At 47.2% G+C, this 13,892-nt stretch overlaps 1 protein-coding gene across 2 annotated transcripts in view; it reads right to left on the bottom strand.

Moving 5' to 3' along the window:
• Positions 1-13,588, bottom strand: part of kcnt1a (potassium sodium-activated channel subfamily T member 1a) — a 78,407-nt gene extending 64,819 nt beyond the window's left edge. The window contains exons 1-2 of one of the 2 annotated variants that reach the window (XM_034096224.1): positions 13,187-13,588; positions 11,728-11,895 (exon numbers count right to left, since the gene is read on the bottom strand). In XM_034096224.1, coding sequence (XP_033952115.1) covers positions 11,728-11,895; positions 13,187-13,353 — 335 coding nt within the window. In that variant the 5' untranslated portion in view covers positions 13,354-13,588. The remainder of the gene's footprint in view (positions 1-11,727; positions 11,896-13,186) is intronic. The other variant, XM_034096225.1, reaches the window with a different exon arrangement.
• Between the last annotated feature and the right edge of the window lie 304 nt (positions 13,589-13,892).

Below are 13,892 nucleotides of genomic sequence, written 5' to 3'. Positions count from 1 at the left end.
AAAAAAAATCTCCCCAGGGTAGCATCCCCCCGGACCCCCCTAGAGGAGGTGAGGTCCGCTCCCCACTCGTGAAAAATAGCACTTTACCCCTGCCTATATGCCGTGAGCTGATTATCGAGCCTTCATTGTAACAGTCCTACTGTGTGTTTGCGTGTGGGGAGTACTTTTGTGCGTGCTCTATAGTGCCCGTAATAGTGTGCACTGGAGTCCAGCACCTCAGCACCCCCCACTCAAAATACTTTCCCGCGCCTCTGGTGCACCCCACCCAGAAGCCCTCTGCTGAGGTGGAGCCGGAGCAGAAGCCTGTTGGGGTCGGACAGCCCGTCCCACGAATGCCGGTATTGGGGGCAACGCTGTGTCCAAGCGGCCCTGCACCCTAAGGATTCCCGCCATACCTGCCACTGGAGCCTTGGGCCTCCACACACTGCCAGATATCTGGCAACGGGGGCGAAACGAAGGCCGGCTCTGCCGGACGAACCGGCCATAGCACCCCTGACGGAGGCGGCTCACCGGCTTCGGTGGCAGTGGTGGGGGGAGCGGTAGCCTGACACGCTCCGCTGCCATAGCCATCACCAAGGGGAAGTCTTGACGTGCAGACCTGTGCGGTGGACATCGAAGAGTCATCCTCCTCGTCGTCGTCATCCTCCTCGTCGTCGTCATCCTCCTCGTCGTCGTCATCCTCCTCGTCGTCGTCATCCTCCTTCTCGTCGCCATCCTCCTCGTCGTCATCCTTCTCGTCGCCATCCTCCTCGTCGTCATCCTCCTCGACAAACTGGGCTGCCCGACCTGCCGGAATGGCGAAAACGAATTTCCTCCATTTCCACCACCTCGAGGTCCACCTGGTCCTCCGCCTCCTCCGGCGAGACATAATAAGCCTGGAAGTGCTCCAGACTGTGGGGGCATACAGCAGGCATTGCAGGACGGAGACAGGCCGTCCGCGGCGTGGTCAGGCCCCAGACACTCAAAAGAGAGGAAGTGGGGATGGGCACCTGCGATTAAGCCGGTGCATGTAGGACAGGGCCGGGGCTCAAGGAGTGGTGAGCATGATTTAAGTTTCTTTCTTCTCTTTCTTCCACGTTTACGTTCTCAGTTGTTTTATCCTGCTCGCTGAAGAGAAAAGGATGACAGTCAGGAGACGAGGCCGCCTTATATACAGTGGGCTTGTGCGCGCATTCAGGTAGGCCCGCCCCGAGGGGCCGGCTATGTTTATAGATATCTCAGTAGGTGAATGCTCGCATAGTATGGTTAAGAGGTAGAACCACAGACTGTATATATAAATGGACGTAGTGTTCGTGACGTCACCCATAGGATTCTGCAGAGTTGCCGAGAAGCCCTTAGTAGGCGGAGTCGGCCACTAACGGCTCGACAGTGATGTCAGAGTCTAACTCCCGCCTGTTCCTGAAGCACAAGCGGGCTCCAAGCTCCCGATCTAGCTGAAGCTACCAAGCTAGGCTAACATGCTCATGCTCACTTAATAAGCCTTGTTCAACATCATTTCTTTAGCTAATACTACAGCGAGCTGCAGACGAACCAAGTCCGCGTTTTATACATGTACTATGCTGTCAGTCGATTAAAATATTTTATCGCGATTAATCACATGATTGTCCATAGTTAATCGTGATTAATCGCAAATTAATCGCACATTTTTTATCTGTTTTATCTGAATATTTTTCAAGTTTTGAATACTCTTATCAACATATGAGTGGACAAATATGCTTTATGCTAATGTTTATTATCATTTGCACAATGACAAATATTCTCATGAATATTAAACACAACAACCTCTGAACTACAAATATTCGCCTCAATTCAACCTGGAACCTCTCATACAATACAATACAAAGTGTGTGTGTGTGTGTGTGTGGTGTGTGTGTGTGTGTGTGTGTGTGTGTGTGTGTGTGTGTGCGTGTGCGTGTGCGTGTGCGTGTGTGTGTGTGTGTGTGTGTGTGTGTGTGTGTGTGTGTGTGTGTGTGTGTGTGTGTGTGTGTGTGGTGTGTGTGTGTGTGTGTGTGTGTGTGTGTGTGTGTGTGTGCAGTTCCCACTGTGGGTCAATATAATGCGCTGTGACCCGAGGTAACTGTCCTCACACTGTGAAGTCCGATAGTCTCCGCTGAGTCTCTTAAATCCTCCTCTACTTTCGCTTTTTGGACTTCATGCAAGTTGTGTGTTCTCGACACAGTGGTGGTTCTGGAAGGCGAGTCATAAGTGACCCGAGTTATATCACGCAGCCCCTCGTCCTCCACAATGTGAATCGGCCTTCAAGCTGTAGCCACCCATTTAGCGATCTTTGTTGAAAGTTGCTGCTCGTAGACACTTTCAAGTGTGGTCTTCCTCGAGAGGGCGGCAGGAAGGCTGTCGGCATCAGTCAGCCGTGTGCTTGGATTGTATAGAACGCGTTAATAACTTGACAGCCCATGTATAAAGGGTTACTTCCTTAGCTGGCTAATAAACTATATAAGCTATAAAACAATTTAAATTGTCTGGTATTTGTAACAACATTCCCTAAAAGGCACAATCACCACAAACACGGCCAGGCCCGGACTGGCCATCGGGAGCACCGGGAGGTTTCCCGATGGCCTGGCCTGCTGGCCTGAGGATTTTTGCTATGTATGTATTGTGAACGCAACGCTGCGTACATGTGGGTCTAACTCTGCCTCACAGAGGGTGACTGGCTGTCTACATGATGTGGCCTGCCCACATGGCCACTTTCATACAGATCATACTAATGCCCTCGATTGGTCTCTGTGTGTCATTCAAGCTCGGGAGGGTGTGTGTGTATGTGTGGCGCAAGTGAGCAAGAGAGAGAAAGCGCGCGCATCGGTTACGTGTAGGCTATTGTTGTTGTTAGCATCTGGCGCTAGCTAGCTGCGCTAACGGATATAAGGAGCTGTTTCAACAACAAGGTGGAGGAGAGTCCTCTCCTGTCAGACTGAGAGCCTGATAACCTCAGCTCAGGTGAGGTAAAGGACTCTGCTGAGTGTTTAGATAGTTAACTTAGTTCTCAGTGGGTCTCACGGTTTGGTCACCATTCATGTAAACACATATTTCCATTTGAAGGGAGAGTGATTAGTAAAATATGCATGAATAATAATAAAAAAACGTTAACTAGGTGAAAAAAATGTAAGATACACTTTAAAAACTTGTTGAGAGCTAAAACTAGTCTTTGCTGCGGCCTCAAAGAGGAGCAGGGGGGAGAGGGGGGAGACAGGAGAGGCTGGTTCAGGAGCACAGACACACTCACAACTATAAATGAACCAAAAACAAATAAATAAACAAGTTTCAATGTTTTTTCATATTGGATATGGTATGTTATTGGTTATGGCCATGTTATTATGATGTTATGATTATTTAAATGTATACAGTTCTGTTTCATGTGGGTGTAGTCTCTCTCTTTATTTCCCCCTCAAAGTGAACCAGATTGATGCATTTAAAGGTGGGGTAGGTAAGTTTGAGAAACCGGCTCAAGATACACTTTTTGTTATATTCCATGGAATGCTCTTAACATCTCGATAGCAATGAATATCTGAAGTGCTTTGACAACAAATCCATTAAAAAATATCATCTGTGGAAGCCATGGCGCTGTAAAAAGCACGACCAATCATCTGAGCCGGCCCGGCTAAAGTAACCGGATGGCCTACCTGCCTGTCAGCCTTCCATCTGTGCACACACTTATCTCGTACCCTCATTGGTCATGTGCGCGTTCGTGTGTGTTGGAGGAGGGGCTCTGTGAGGAAGTGGCAGATTTGTTCCAGTTGTGTATTTTCAAATTCTAGTGCACTCCAGCTGGTTTCTCCAAAATGACCTACCCCAACTTTAAGTCCAACATTTAAAAAAAAAATCTTACCGGGGGAGAATGCCCCCGGACCCCCCCTATAGGATTTGAGGTCCACTCCCACTTAAAATATGTTCACATGAATAGGTTCCTAAATAGATTTGCACATTTGTTTAAATAGTAACCCATCTCCATGTTTATTTTTTGGAAGTAGATTTAGAGGGCTGTCCTATCACTACGGGCAGCAACGCTGTAAATATTGACAAATAAATCCAGCAAAATGGCACAAAAAACTTGTAGTGGCCTGGCTGGGTGTATAATTCCCGGCCTGACTTATTGTCCCAGTCCGGCCCTGAACACGGCTAAAGGGTTGAGTACAGTAACTACAACTAGCTAACGTTGTAGCCTAGCAAAGTGGACAAGTTGCTGAGTGAGGCACATACCTGTCCATCAATGTGACCACGCCCTAATTTATGCAAAAACTTCAAGACCTAATATAAATAAAAGAGTCGCGTTATAAAACAATTCACTCAACAATTAATTATCATTAAGGTGGAATCTAACTATATCTCGAATCAATTGTATTGCATCCAGGGGTAGAAACATGTTTATTTCGGCTGTAAAGTTGAGCATTTTAACATGGGGGTCAATGGAAATTCCTCCTTTCTGCAGTCATCGCCTATCGGCCAATAGATGAACTGCAGTTGGTGGCACTTCCTTATTGGCTCTGCTCTGCCCCGGAGTTTGCCGCTTGGGTAGTACCCATAGAGTCCAGTAGAGGGCGGAGCCTGTGTAAGATATAACAGAGGAATACCCTGCAAACATATATTTAAAATAACCAGCTGTCCAGAGAAAGGCTCTTCACCTGAGAGCTGCAGTCACTCATGAGGGTCCTGCAGATGTCTGTCTCCCCCCTCCACCCACCCACATATACACTGTGTAAGTAATGACCCTTAATTCATGCTGAGCACACAATTACTGGCAGAGAAGGTCTGACATTAGTCATACTTCAGTTTCACATCATGGCCATGAGGTGCCGGGGTAATGATGTCTTTGGAAATGAATAATTCTGCAGAAGTTTCTCAGGTGAAATCTTCTGGCAGCTCTGGATCGGGACTGCTTTGTCCAATCAGCTCTGGAGGTGTTCTTCAACCCCAGAGAGACCTGTTCTCTGAACACATGCCAATACAATGACACCAGGGAGTTGACTATGAGAGTGAACATATTTAGTATCAAGTTTAAATTAATCCACAACTACATTCTTTTTTCAGGCAGAAATGACCCAACGTTCCCTCGTTCCATCTCCATTACACTGCATAGATGTGTTGCTTCTCTTTGTCAAATTTTACTTTTCAAATAATTACTTTCCACTAATTCCACTAGTTTTGGCTACTAAATTATTTATTATTTTTGTTGTTGTTTGTGACTTTTTGTTGGACAAAATAAGCAATATTTAGAGAGAAATTCTGACATTATATATCCCACACTTTTCATGATGAATTAAGAAAAAGGTTTGCAAAGAATTTGTAAATAACCATCAGAAAATTAACTTGTGGCTTAATGCATGTGCCCATTTGCTGGTTGGGTTAGTCTTCTAATACATTACAGAACTTTGTTTTAATAAATCAACTTTCACTCCTTTCTGACACCTTAAGAAATATATGCTCACTGTGCATGGATAATGACAATCGATACGTTATATCACATATATGTTTCCACAAAGTAAACAACTAACTGCCAGCTCTCTCTAAAGGATTACACACGTCGCAGACATGTCTGTGCATCTCAGCAGCTTTGAGGCGCGCTCATCAAACCGCTGCTTCCGCAATCTGCGAATGCATTACGTCATTTAAATAGGCTTAAGCTCAAATAAATCTATAACATCTTCATGCGATGTTCAACCCTTGCTTCCCGTTTCAAAGCACTATCATAAGGACACCATGTGTATTCTTCTAGAGGCTCCATGCGGCCCTACCTCTGCCCGGCGTCCACGTGAAACAGGTCCGACCCCCAGGTGGGGAGGACGATCCTCGGATCCATAGTGCCAATCGCTGCGTCGTGCAGTCTCTCCTAGTGTCTCATAGTGTCTCGTAGTGTCTCCTAGTCTCTCGTAGTCTCTCCTAGTGTCTCCTAGTGTCTCCTAGTCTCTCCTAGTGTCTCCTAGTCTCTACACTGGATGAGCTTCTTGGCAGCGCGCCTCCACACAGCTCTACTTTCTCTACTTTAGATGATACAAAATCCAAACTCTCCAAAAACAAGGAGAATCTGTTTTTGAAAGAGATCAAAAACACGAAGCAATTGTTCCATTAATAATTTTTGGAATATTTTTAGAACAGTACACAATCTCTCTCCTTTTCTCTCTGTGTTGCCACAGCAACGTTGCAATGGCCGGAATAACCCTGAATGATATAGATGCTTCTGATGAAAGCTGTTAACACTGACACTGGAGGAATGTTCCCATCAAATCAGTGGATGATAAACACTGATGTGCATTTTTTATTATTCATATAAATACATAATGAAATAGATGTACAGACGGAGTCGGGCATCATCAGCTGCAGCATGTCAGAATGTAAAGTGTGTGTGACTTAAAAGCCAGTCTGTCTTCGGTCTCGCTCTTCTGTCAAGAGGAGGAGCCTCTGCTGACGTGTTAGCCTCACATGACAGACACTCACATGACAGACACTCACATGACAGACACTCACATGACAGACACTCACATGACAGACACTCACATGACAGACACTGACATGACAGACACTCACATGACAGACACTGACATGACAGACACTCACATGACAGACACTCACATGACAGACACTCACATGACAGACACTCACATGACAGACACTCACATGACAGACACTCACATGACAGACACTCACATGACAGACACTCACATGACAGACACTGACATGACAGACACTGACATGACAGACACTGACATGACAGACACTCACATGACAGACACTCACATGACAGACACTGACATGACAGACACTCACATGACAGACACTCACATGACAGACACTCACATGACAGACACTCACATGACAGACACTCACATGACAGACACTCACATGACAGACACTCACATGACAGACACTGACATGACAGACACTGACATGACAGACACTGACATGACAGACACTCACATGACAGACACTCACATGACAGACACTCACATGACAGACACTGACATGACAGACACTCACATGACAGACACTGACATGACAGACACTCACATGACAGACACTGACATGACAGACACTCACATGACAGACACTGACATGACAGACACTCACATGACAGACACTGACATGACAGACACTCACATGACAGACACTGACATGACAGACACTCACATGACAGACACTGACATGACAGACACTCACATGACAGACACTCACATGACAGACACTCACATGACAGACACTCACATGACAGACACTCACATGACAGACACTCACATGACAGACACTTCTTCTTCTGACTTCACAAAATCTCCTTGTTTCTAAACATAATGGAAGAACAAGACAAATGATTGGCAAGAACATTTAGATACTGTTCTTAAGGTGATAACACATACAGGAACTGGAGCCATGCCATACACACAGGGTGTCTGATCAATCAAGTGTACTTCACTATGGAAAAGATGACATGACAAATTAGAAACCAAGACCACACAGCTGGTAAGATGGAGACAATGGATTGGATATTGCAAAAACAAAAACAAAAATACAGCTTTAATGCTTTAAGGGCCAGCACAGTGATCATGTTCAGTCCTGCTACTGTGTCTGTGTAATCATGTGTATGATACGAGTACGTGTGTATGTACAGTATATAGACATCAGTCATTTATTAATCTTTTTTATTTTATTTTATTTGTTGTGATTAACCTTTATTTTAAGTAAAATCACGAGTTTGTATTCTGAACGAAATGCATCTGTCGATAAATACAAATAATTGAGATAATTCAACATAAAGAGAGGCTTCCTCGCCTCCTGTCTCCCTCCCACCTCTTTGTCTGCTCTTCATTTAAAAAGCCTAAAGTAGTCACTTATAGATTGCCTCCTGTCTGGGTCAGAGATTTTTGAAAATACAGAAGAGGCCACACTGACTCCACTCTTAATGTATTTGGAGAGCAGTCATTTGGATGAATGGTCAGTGGCTGATGAATCCCCAGCGCAGGAAGTAAAACTACAAGAGGGACAAGAAAACAGCGGAGAGGTAACGGGGCAGAAACCCTCAATACGGAGCTTTTGGACCTTTTTACGCCGCGGTCCAGACATAGACATCAGACGGCGACACATAGTGTGCAGTTCCTTTGGCATCAGGGCAGGATATCTAGATACTATCCAAGGTCTGACATCATGAAGTGTGCTGCTTTTAAAGCAAGCAGCGATGTTTTCAAATCTGTAATCAAAACACTCCGCAAAAACGCTCTCGAAGCAGTTGCTGCCGTTGCTACGTAGTTCTGATCTGCTGTCACGTGTTCTTTCACCCATAATGGCCGCCTCGCTGCACATTGTCCCTAACTTAATTCATGTTATCTGAAGCAGTTATAACCTAACTTTACGTTGTTACAGCGTTTTCAGTTGTGAGGTTTTGTTTCTTTTTTGTTGAAATATGTTTGGGTTTTGCGTGTGATGATAAATAGTTGCAGCCCTGATATCAAATATGTAATGATCAAACTGATTAATCAATTGACAGAAGAGAACTCTAGCATGCAGAACGAGGCATTGATGTATCGCTCAGTCATGCTCAGACAGACTTCACTTCGCCGTGGATGTCGGGAGAACTGTTATAAACAAAGTCAATTGGACAGAAGGTGACAGAAAGCAACACATTTCAAAATGAGCCTCAGAGAAAGCGTATCTGACTTTAGATTTAGGCGGTTTGTCAATATTGTGTTTTCCTTCTCGTGCATGCCTGACTTTAAAGAGGAAGCTGTGAGTGATTGGTGATCCTGGGAAGATGTGTTCAGGGACATTAGGGAGTTCACAGACGCACACAAGACTGTCCACTGAACACCCGTCATCTCCAACAGCACTATCTACGGGGCCGGACGGCAGAGGGACTACAGCTAGAGTCTAGCCAGCCGGGGATGTGGAGCGCGTCGTTGGGGCTATGCCAGTGGCTGTTTCCTGTCCGACCTTTTGGAAGCTTTGAAAACATTCTGGAGGGAAATGTGTCGAACACAAGCGCAGCCTTCTTCACTACCTCTCAAACCTGCAGTGATTCAGAAGCGCCCTCCTTTCAGCACCATGGACAGCTCTACAACGCCTTGCTTTATGTTCTCATTCAGAACTGACCAAACCCAAAGAGCACCTGCACCCTAACGATGAAAGAGCTCTCGTCCTCACGGCGACAGGACATCGCTCATTCCTCCCTCGCACTGACTCAAAATGGAAAGCACTTTTATCTCGTCCTTTTATTCACTCCTTGGTTCTGCGTGCACGTACCAGCTGCCACATAGTTCCCGTAGATGGGAGAATGATTTGGGAAGTGAACATATTGAAGATGATTTGCAAGCATGTATAAACTTAATCAGAAGCACGTTCATATGACACAGACTGAGGGAAAGCCATATAGCATTGTTCACAGACGGCATGCCACTCCTCCTGCTTCCCTAACAGACACGGCTCCATTCCCCTGTAAGTGTTCATAGCGGGACGCGTGTCCACTGCTTTGGGATGTCAGTTCCTATCTAGACTCTGGGCACTTATCCCCAGGGGAATAAGTGCGATATTTAAAAAGGAAACGAAGAAGGACCCTGGTGTCTGCATTGTGTTGTGTTAGAACGTGTCCAATCCAAGAAAGAGTATGTGTTAACGAGCAGTCCTCCCTGTACTGCTAAAGGCTGCAGGAAGGCAAACCCTCCCTGCTCTGATGTTAGGTAAAGGAAGTGCAGACACCTTCACTGAAGAGGGCCGAGGGCTCTTGAACTGAAGAGGTCCAGTAACCAGCTCTTCTGATAGGTGAGAGCAGCATTGGATAACAGGTAGGGCTGGATGACGTCCAATAATCGCTCACTGCTCAAACTAAACGTTATTTAGGACTGTGGACGCATGGCGGCAGAGAGAAGGAACGGGCGCTACCTTTTGAAATGAGGACAGATGCATCTGATGTAGCTGTATATTCAATTACTGTAAGTCATTTCCTTTACCATATAGTGTTTTAGATTAGCAACCAACGTGAAGTGTAGATACATAGCTGATTATTTACTTTGCTTAAAGGTCCCATGTCATGCCTTTCTGGTTATCACCGTCCCCTTGTGTTATGAAGGTCTTTCTGCGTGTGACCGCTCTGCAGAGTCACACACCCTAAAGTGCACCCTGTAGCGAGTAAGACCCTAACACAGAGAAGACCTGTCTGCTGCCAGAACGCCTCGCTGGGGACTTCTCTTTTCCATTGGTTTCTTCCTGGGTATGGTGACGAGACCATACCCAGGTCCAACTGGACCAATCCGTGGAGCTCCTCTCACACACACACACACACACACACACACACACACACACACACACACACACACACACACACACACACACACACTCACACACACACACACACTCACTCACTCACTCACTCACACACACACACTCACTCACTCACTCACTCACTCACTCACTACGCACTCACACACACACACACACTCACTCACTCACTCACACACACAACACACCACACACTCACTCACACACCACACCACACCCACACACACCCCCACACACACACACACACACACACACCACCCCACCACTCACTCACCACTCACACACACACACACACACACACCACTCACTCACTCACACACACACTCACTCACTCACTCACTCACTCACTCACTCACTCACTCACTCACTCACTCACTCACTCACACACACTCACTCACTCACTCACTCACTCACTCACTCACTCACTCACTCACTCACTCACTCACTCACACACTCACTCACTCACTCACTCACTCACTCACTCACTCACTCACTCACTCACAGCCAGGCTGCTCAGGCTGAGTTCCTCGGTGTCTCGCAGACCCCACGCAGCAACCAGGAAACAGCAAACGACCCCAGTAACCCAGCTCACACGGTCCGCTCCTCACAGCACCGTCCCCCCAACACGGCCCCCAGACCCCACGCAGCATTCTCATCTGTTTGTCATCACTGGTCTCACTTCCTGGTTGCTAACAAACGCCATGGTAACACATAATCACTGATGTTCCGCTGTAACGGTGGTGGACTCATCAGAACAGAGAGGGCGAGCTGACCAATCAGAGCACAGTGGGCTCACAGGGGGGGGGGGGGCAGGAGCTCCAACGAGCCGTGCAGGACAGAGAGTGAATACACAGACTGTACAGATGCTGAGAAACCAATGTGAGTCTGGAACATTGAACAATGTGAATCTATTCTAGTCGACCTCAACAATGGAGTCATGATCAGTAGAACTGGCCGTGACACGGACCTGTAATCTGTGGTCTTTTTATGATATGAAAATGTTGGATTAGTCCACTAGGTTCTCCATCATGCCCCTGAAGACGCCTCTTTTTATTGGATTTTAGACTTTAGAACATTTTATTGTAATTCTTATGTTGCCATGTGACCCTATGACTCACCGTCAGTGCAGCATTGGATAACTGCACAGGACACGTTCCATTTTTCTATTGGATTGTATTCTACTTTCTGTGAATATGTTTATGGATTTCTCTCCACACAAACTGCTTGAATGTGATTGGTCAACACTACTCTGGTGTATGGATAAAGAAGGGAAGCCAGCGTGGATCGAAGGTCTGACACAAAGGTCACGAGGTTACTGTTGCAGCTTTGAAGCCTGAACAGCAGCGCATTAGAGGACCGTTAAACTCTGGTATGTCTCTCACAATGTCTCGCTTGTTTTCACTTTGCACATCACAAATACACAATCTGAGCGTGTCTGTCTCTCTGTCTGCTGCCTACCTGTCCTCATTCTGGAAGCTCTGGTCCCCGAGCAGCAGGTCTCGGAAGCGGAAGCGGGGGGGCAGCGGAGGCACCTCTTCGCTCTCCTGCTGCTCCATGTTAAGGGCAGCGATGTCCAGGATCACCCCACTGCTGCTGCTGGGGGTCTGGAGAGGAGCTGAGGGGGAGCTGCAGGGGGGAGAGGAGGGCAGTAAAGGAGCAGGAAGGACATAAAGGGAGAAGAGGAGGAGAAAGCAACCAGGAGGACGGGCAACGCTGAAGAGGAGCAAGGAGCAAGGGGGGGGGGGGAAGAAAAGAGATAGCGTCACAATGTGAGAGAAAGTGTTTTCGCCCGGTGAGAAGTCTCGGAGCCTCGGCGCCTACTCCTGTAATTATCCTGAAGGACAGACGTGTACCAGTGGTGACTGCAGATGTTGAGTCATCTCTTCCCGGTCTTAGCCAATCACAGCCTGTGTGTCATGCAAGAGAAACACAGCACCGTGGGATGTGTGTGTGAGTTGGTGGAAGGAATCACATAACTTAGAAAGCCCGAGTTGAGGATGTTTCACACCAAATCTTTTGATCAACTTTAGAGTGTTTTGCCTTATACCTCCTTGCATCCTTTGCTTGAATATTGCTCATCAAGGAGATGCAACAGATGTATGTTCCGATTCAAATGAAGTGTTATGGTGTTAAAGACGGCTGATGATGAGTCTCCAGTAAACAGATCACAAGTCTGATCAGCTCTCACCCTCTCTCCCCTCTCTCTCCCCTCTGTCTCCCCTCTCTCTCACCCTCTCTCCCCTCTCTCTCCCCTCTCTCTCCCCTCTCTCTCCCCTCTGTCTCCCCTCTCTCTCCCCTCTCTCTCCCCTCTCTCTCCCCTCTGTCTCCCCTCTCTCTCCCCTCTCTCTCCCCTCTCTCTCCCCTCTCTCTCCCCTCACTCTAAAGCCCTCCATTAAGCTTGTGACTGCATTAAAGACGAAGGCTACGTTTCCCATGAGGATCGTGAAATCCATCCATCAAACAAAAAACCCAAGAGCGCAGTCTCATAAAACACACGGGCTTACGGGTCATTAAGGCATCCGAGTGCACCACAAGAGAGAGACGATACGTGAAGGGTTTATGGTCGCAGATTGTATGCCACACAAAACATCAGCTTGTCTTCCTTGGGACCTTCATGGGAAAGTGACACCAACGTCCCAAAGAAGAAACAGAAGCCGAGCTGAACACATTGAGTTGCGTTAGTACATGTGCAGGAGGTGATGGTCTGTGCGGACAGCTGGGACACAGCTGGTGACAGCAGAGCGTGAGCACACAGGATGAACAGTGAAATCACTGATGCAACAAAAGACATGTTTTCACACAACACAAAGACACGCGTCCCTCTTCACCGTGTCTATGCCTCTGATCCGCGACTAATGTCCACACGCATGGTGATACTTAAAGTGTGCACCCGACTTGCCCCTGTGCTTTCTCTTACCGTGGCTTGTGGTCGTTCACGGTGCCATCGTCGTGCACAAATGTCTGGTTCACGTAACATTCACTGCACATTTTGGAAGGAGATCCGGCGCTGCCGTCGGACTGGAGAGCTGCGGTGGTCGGCGTCGAGTCCCCCTTCACAAAGTCTTCTTCCTGGGTTAGTTGCATCGGAGGGGGGTCTGCCAGAGAGGGTCCACACCCGGAGAGAAGGGAACAAGTGGTGATAACTGCTTCGTGCTGGACGCTGCCTTCACCTACTCAGGTGCATGTTGGAGAGGCTGCAAGGACTGACCGGGCTGAGGAACTCTGTCCGCAGACCAACTGGAAGATGCACGTGTGAGGACGTGTCGGTGAGGGGGGCTGGTAGGCGGGAGCAGAGAGCTCTGCAGCAGGAACATGCCGAGCTGACTGAGGTGTCTGAACAACTAACCACATCACTGTTGAATGACCAAATCCACCCTGGAGCTCAGAGAGGGACCAGCGCCCCCTGCTGGAGGACAGCAGTCTGTCCAGTTCTCTGGGAGGGAAACATCACTTCCAAATGGGAACAATACGATTAAGATGTCACACAAGAGAACATGATGTTCAGCCTAAAATGAATCACGAAATGACATTATTTTAAAAAGCACAGCTGATTCAACACTTCAATAAAACACACTGTGAGCTACCAGGTTATTATTCACCCAGTGCATATTGCTCTTATCATG

This window comes from Pseudochaenichthys georgianus, chromosome 12, assembly GCF_902827115.2.
Source record: "Pseudochaenichthys georgianus chromosome 12, fPseGeo1.2, whole genome shotgun sequence".
Lineage (NCBI taxonomy): Eukaryota > Metazoa > Chordata > Actinopteri > Perciformes > Channichthyidae > Pseudochaenichthys > Pseudochaenichthys georgianus.
This window is presented reverse-complemented; position numbering and strand designations above follow the sequence as displayed.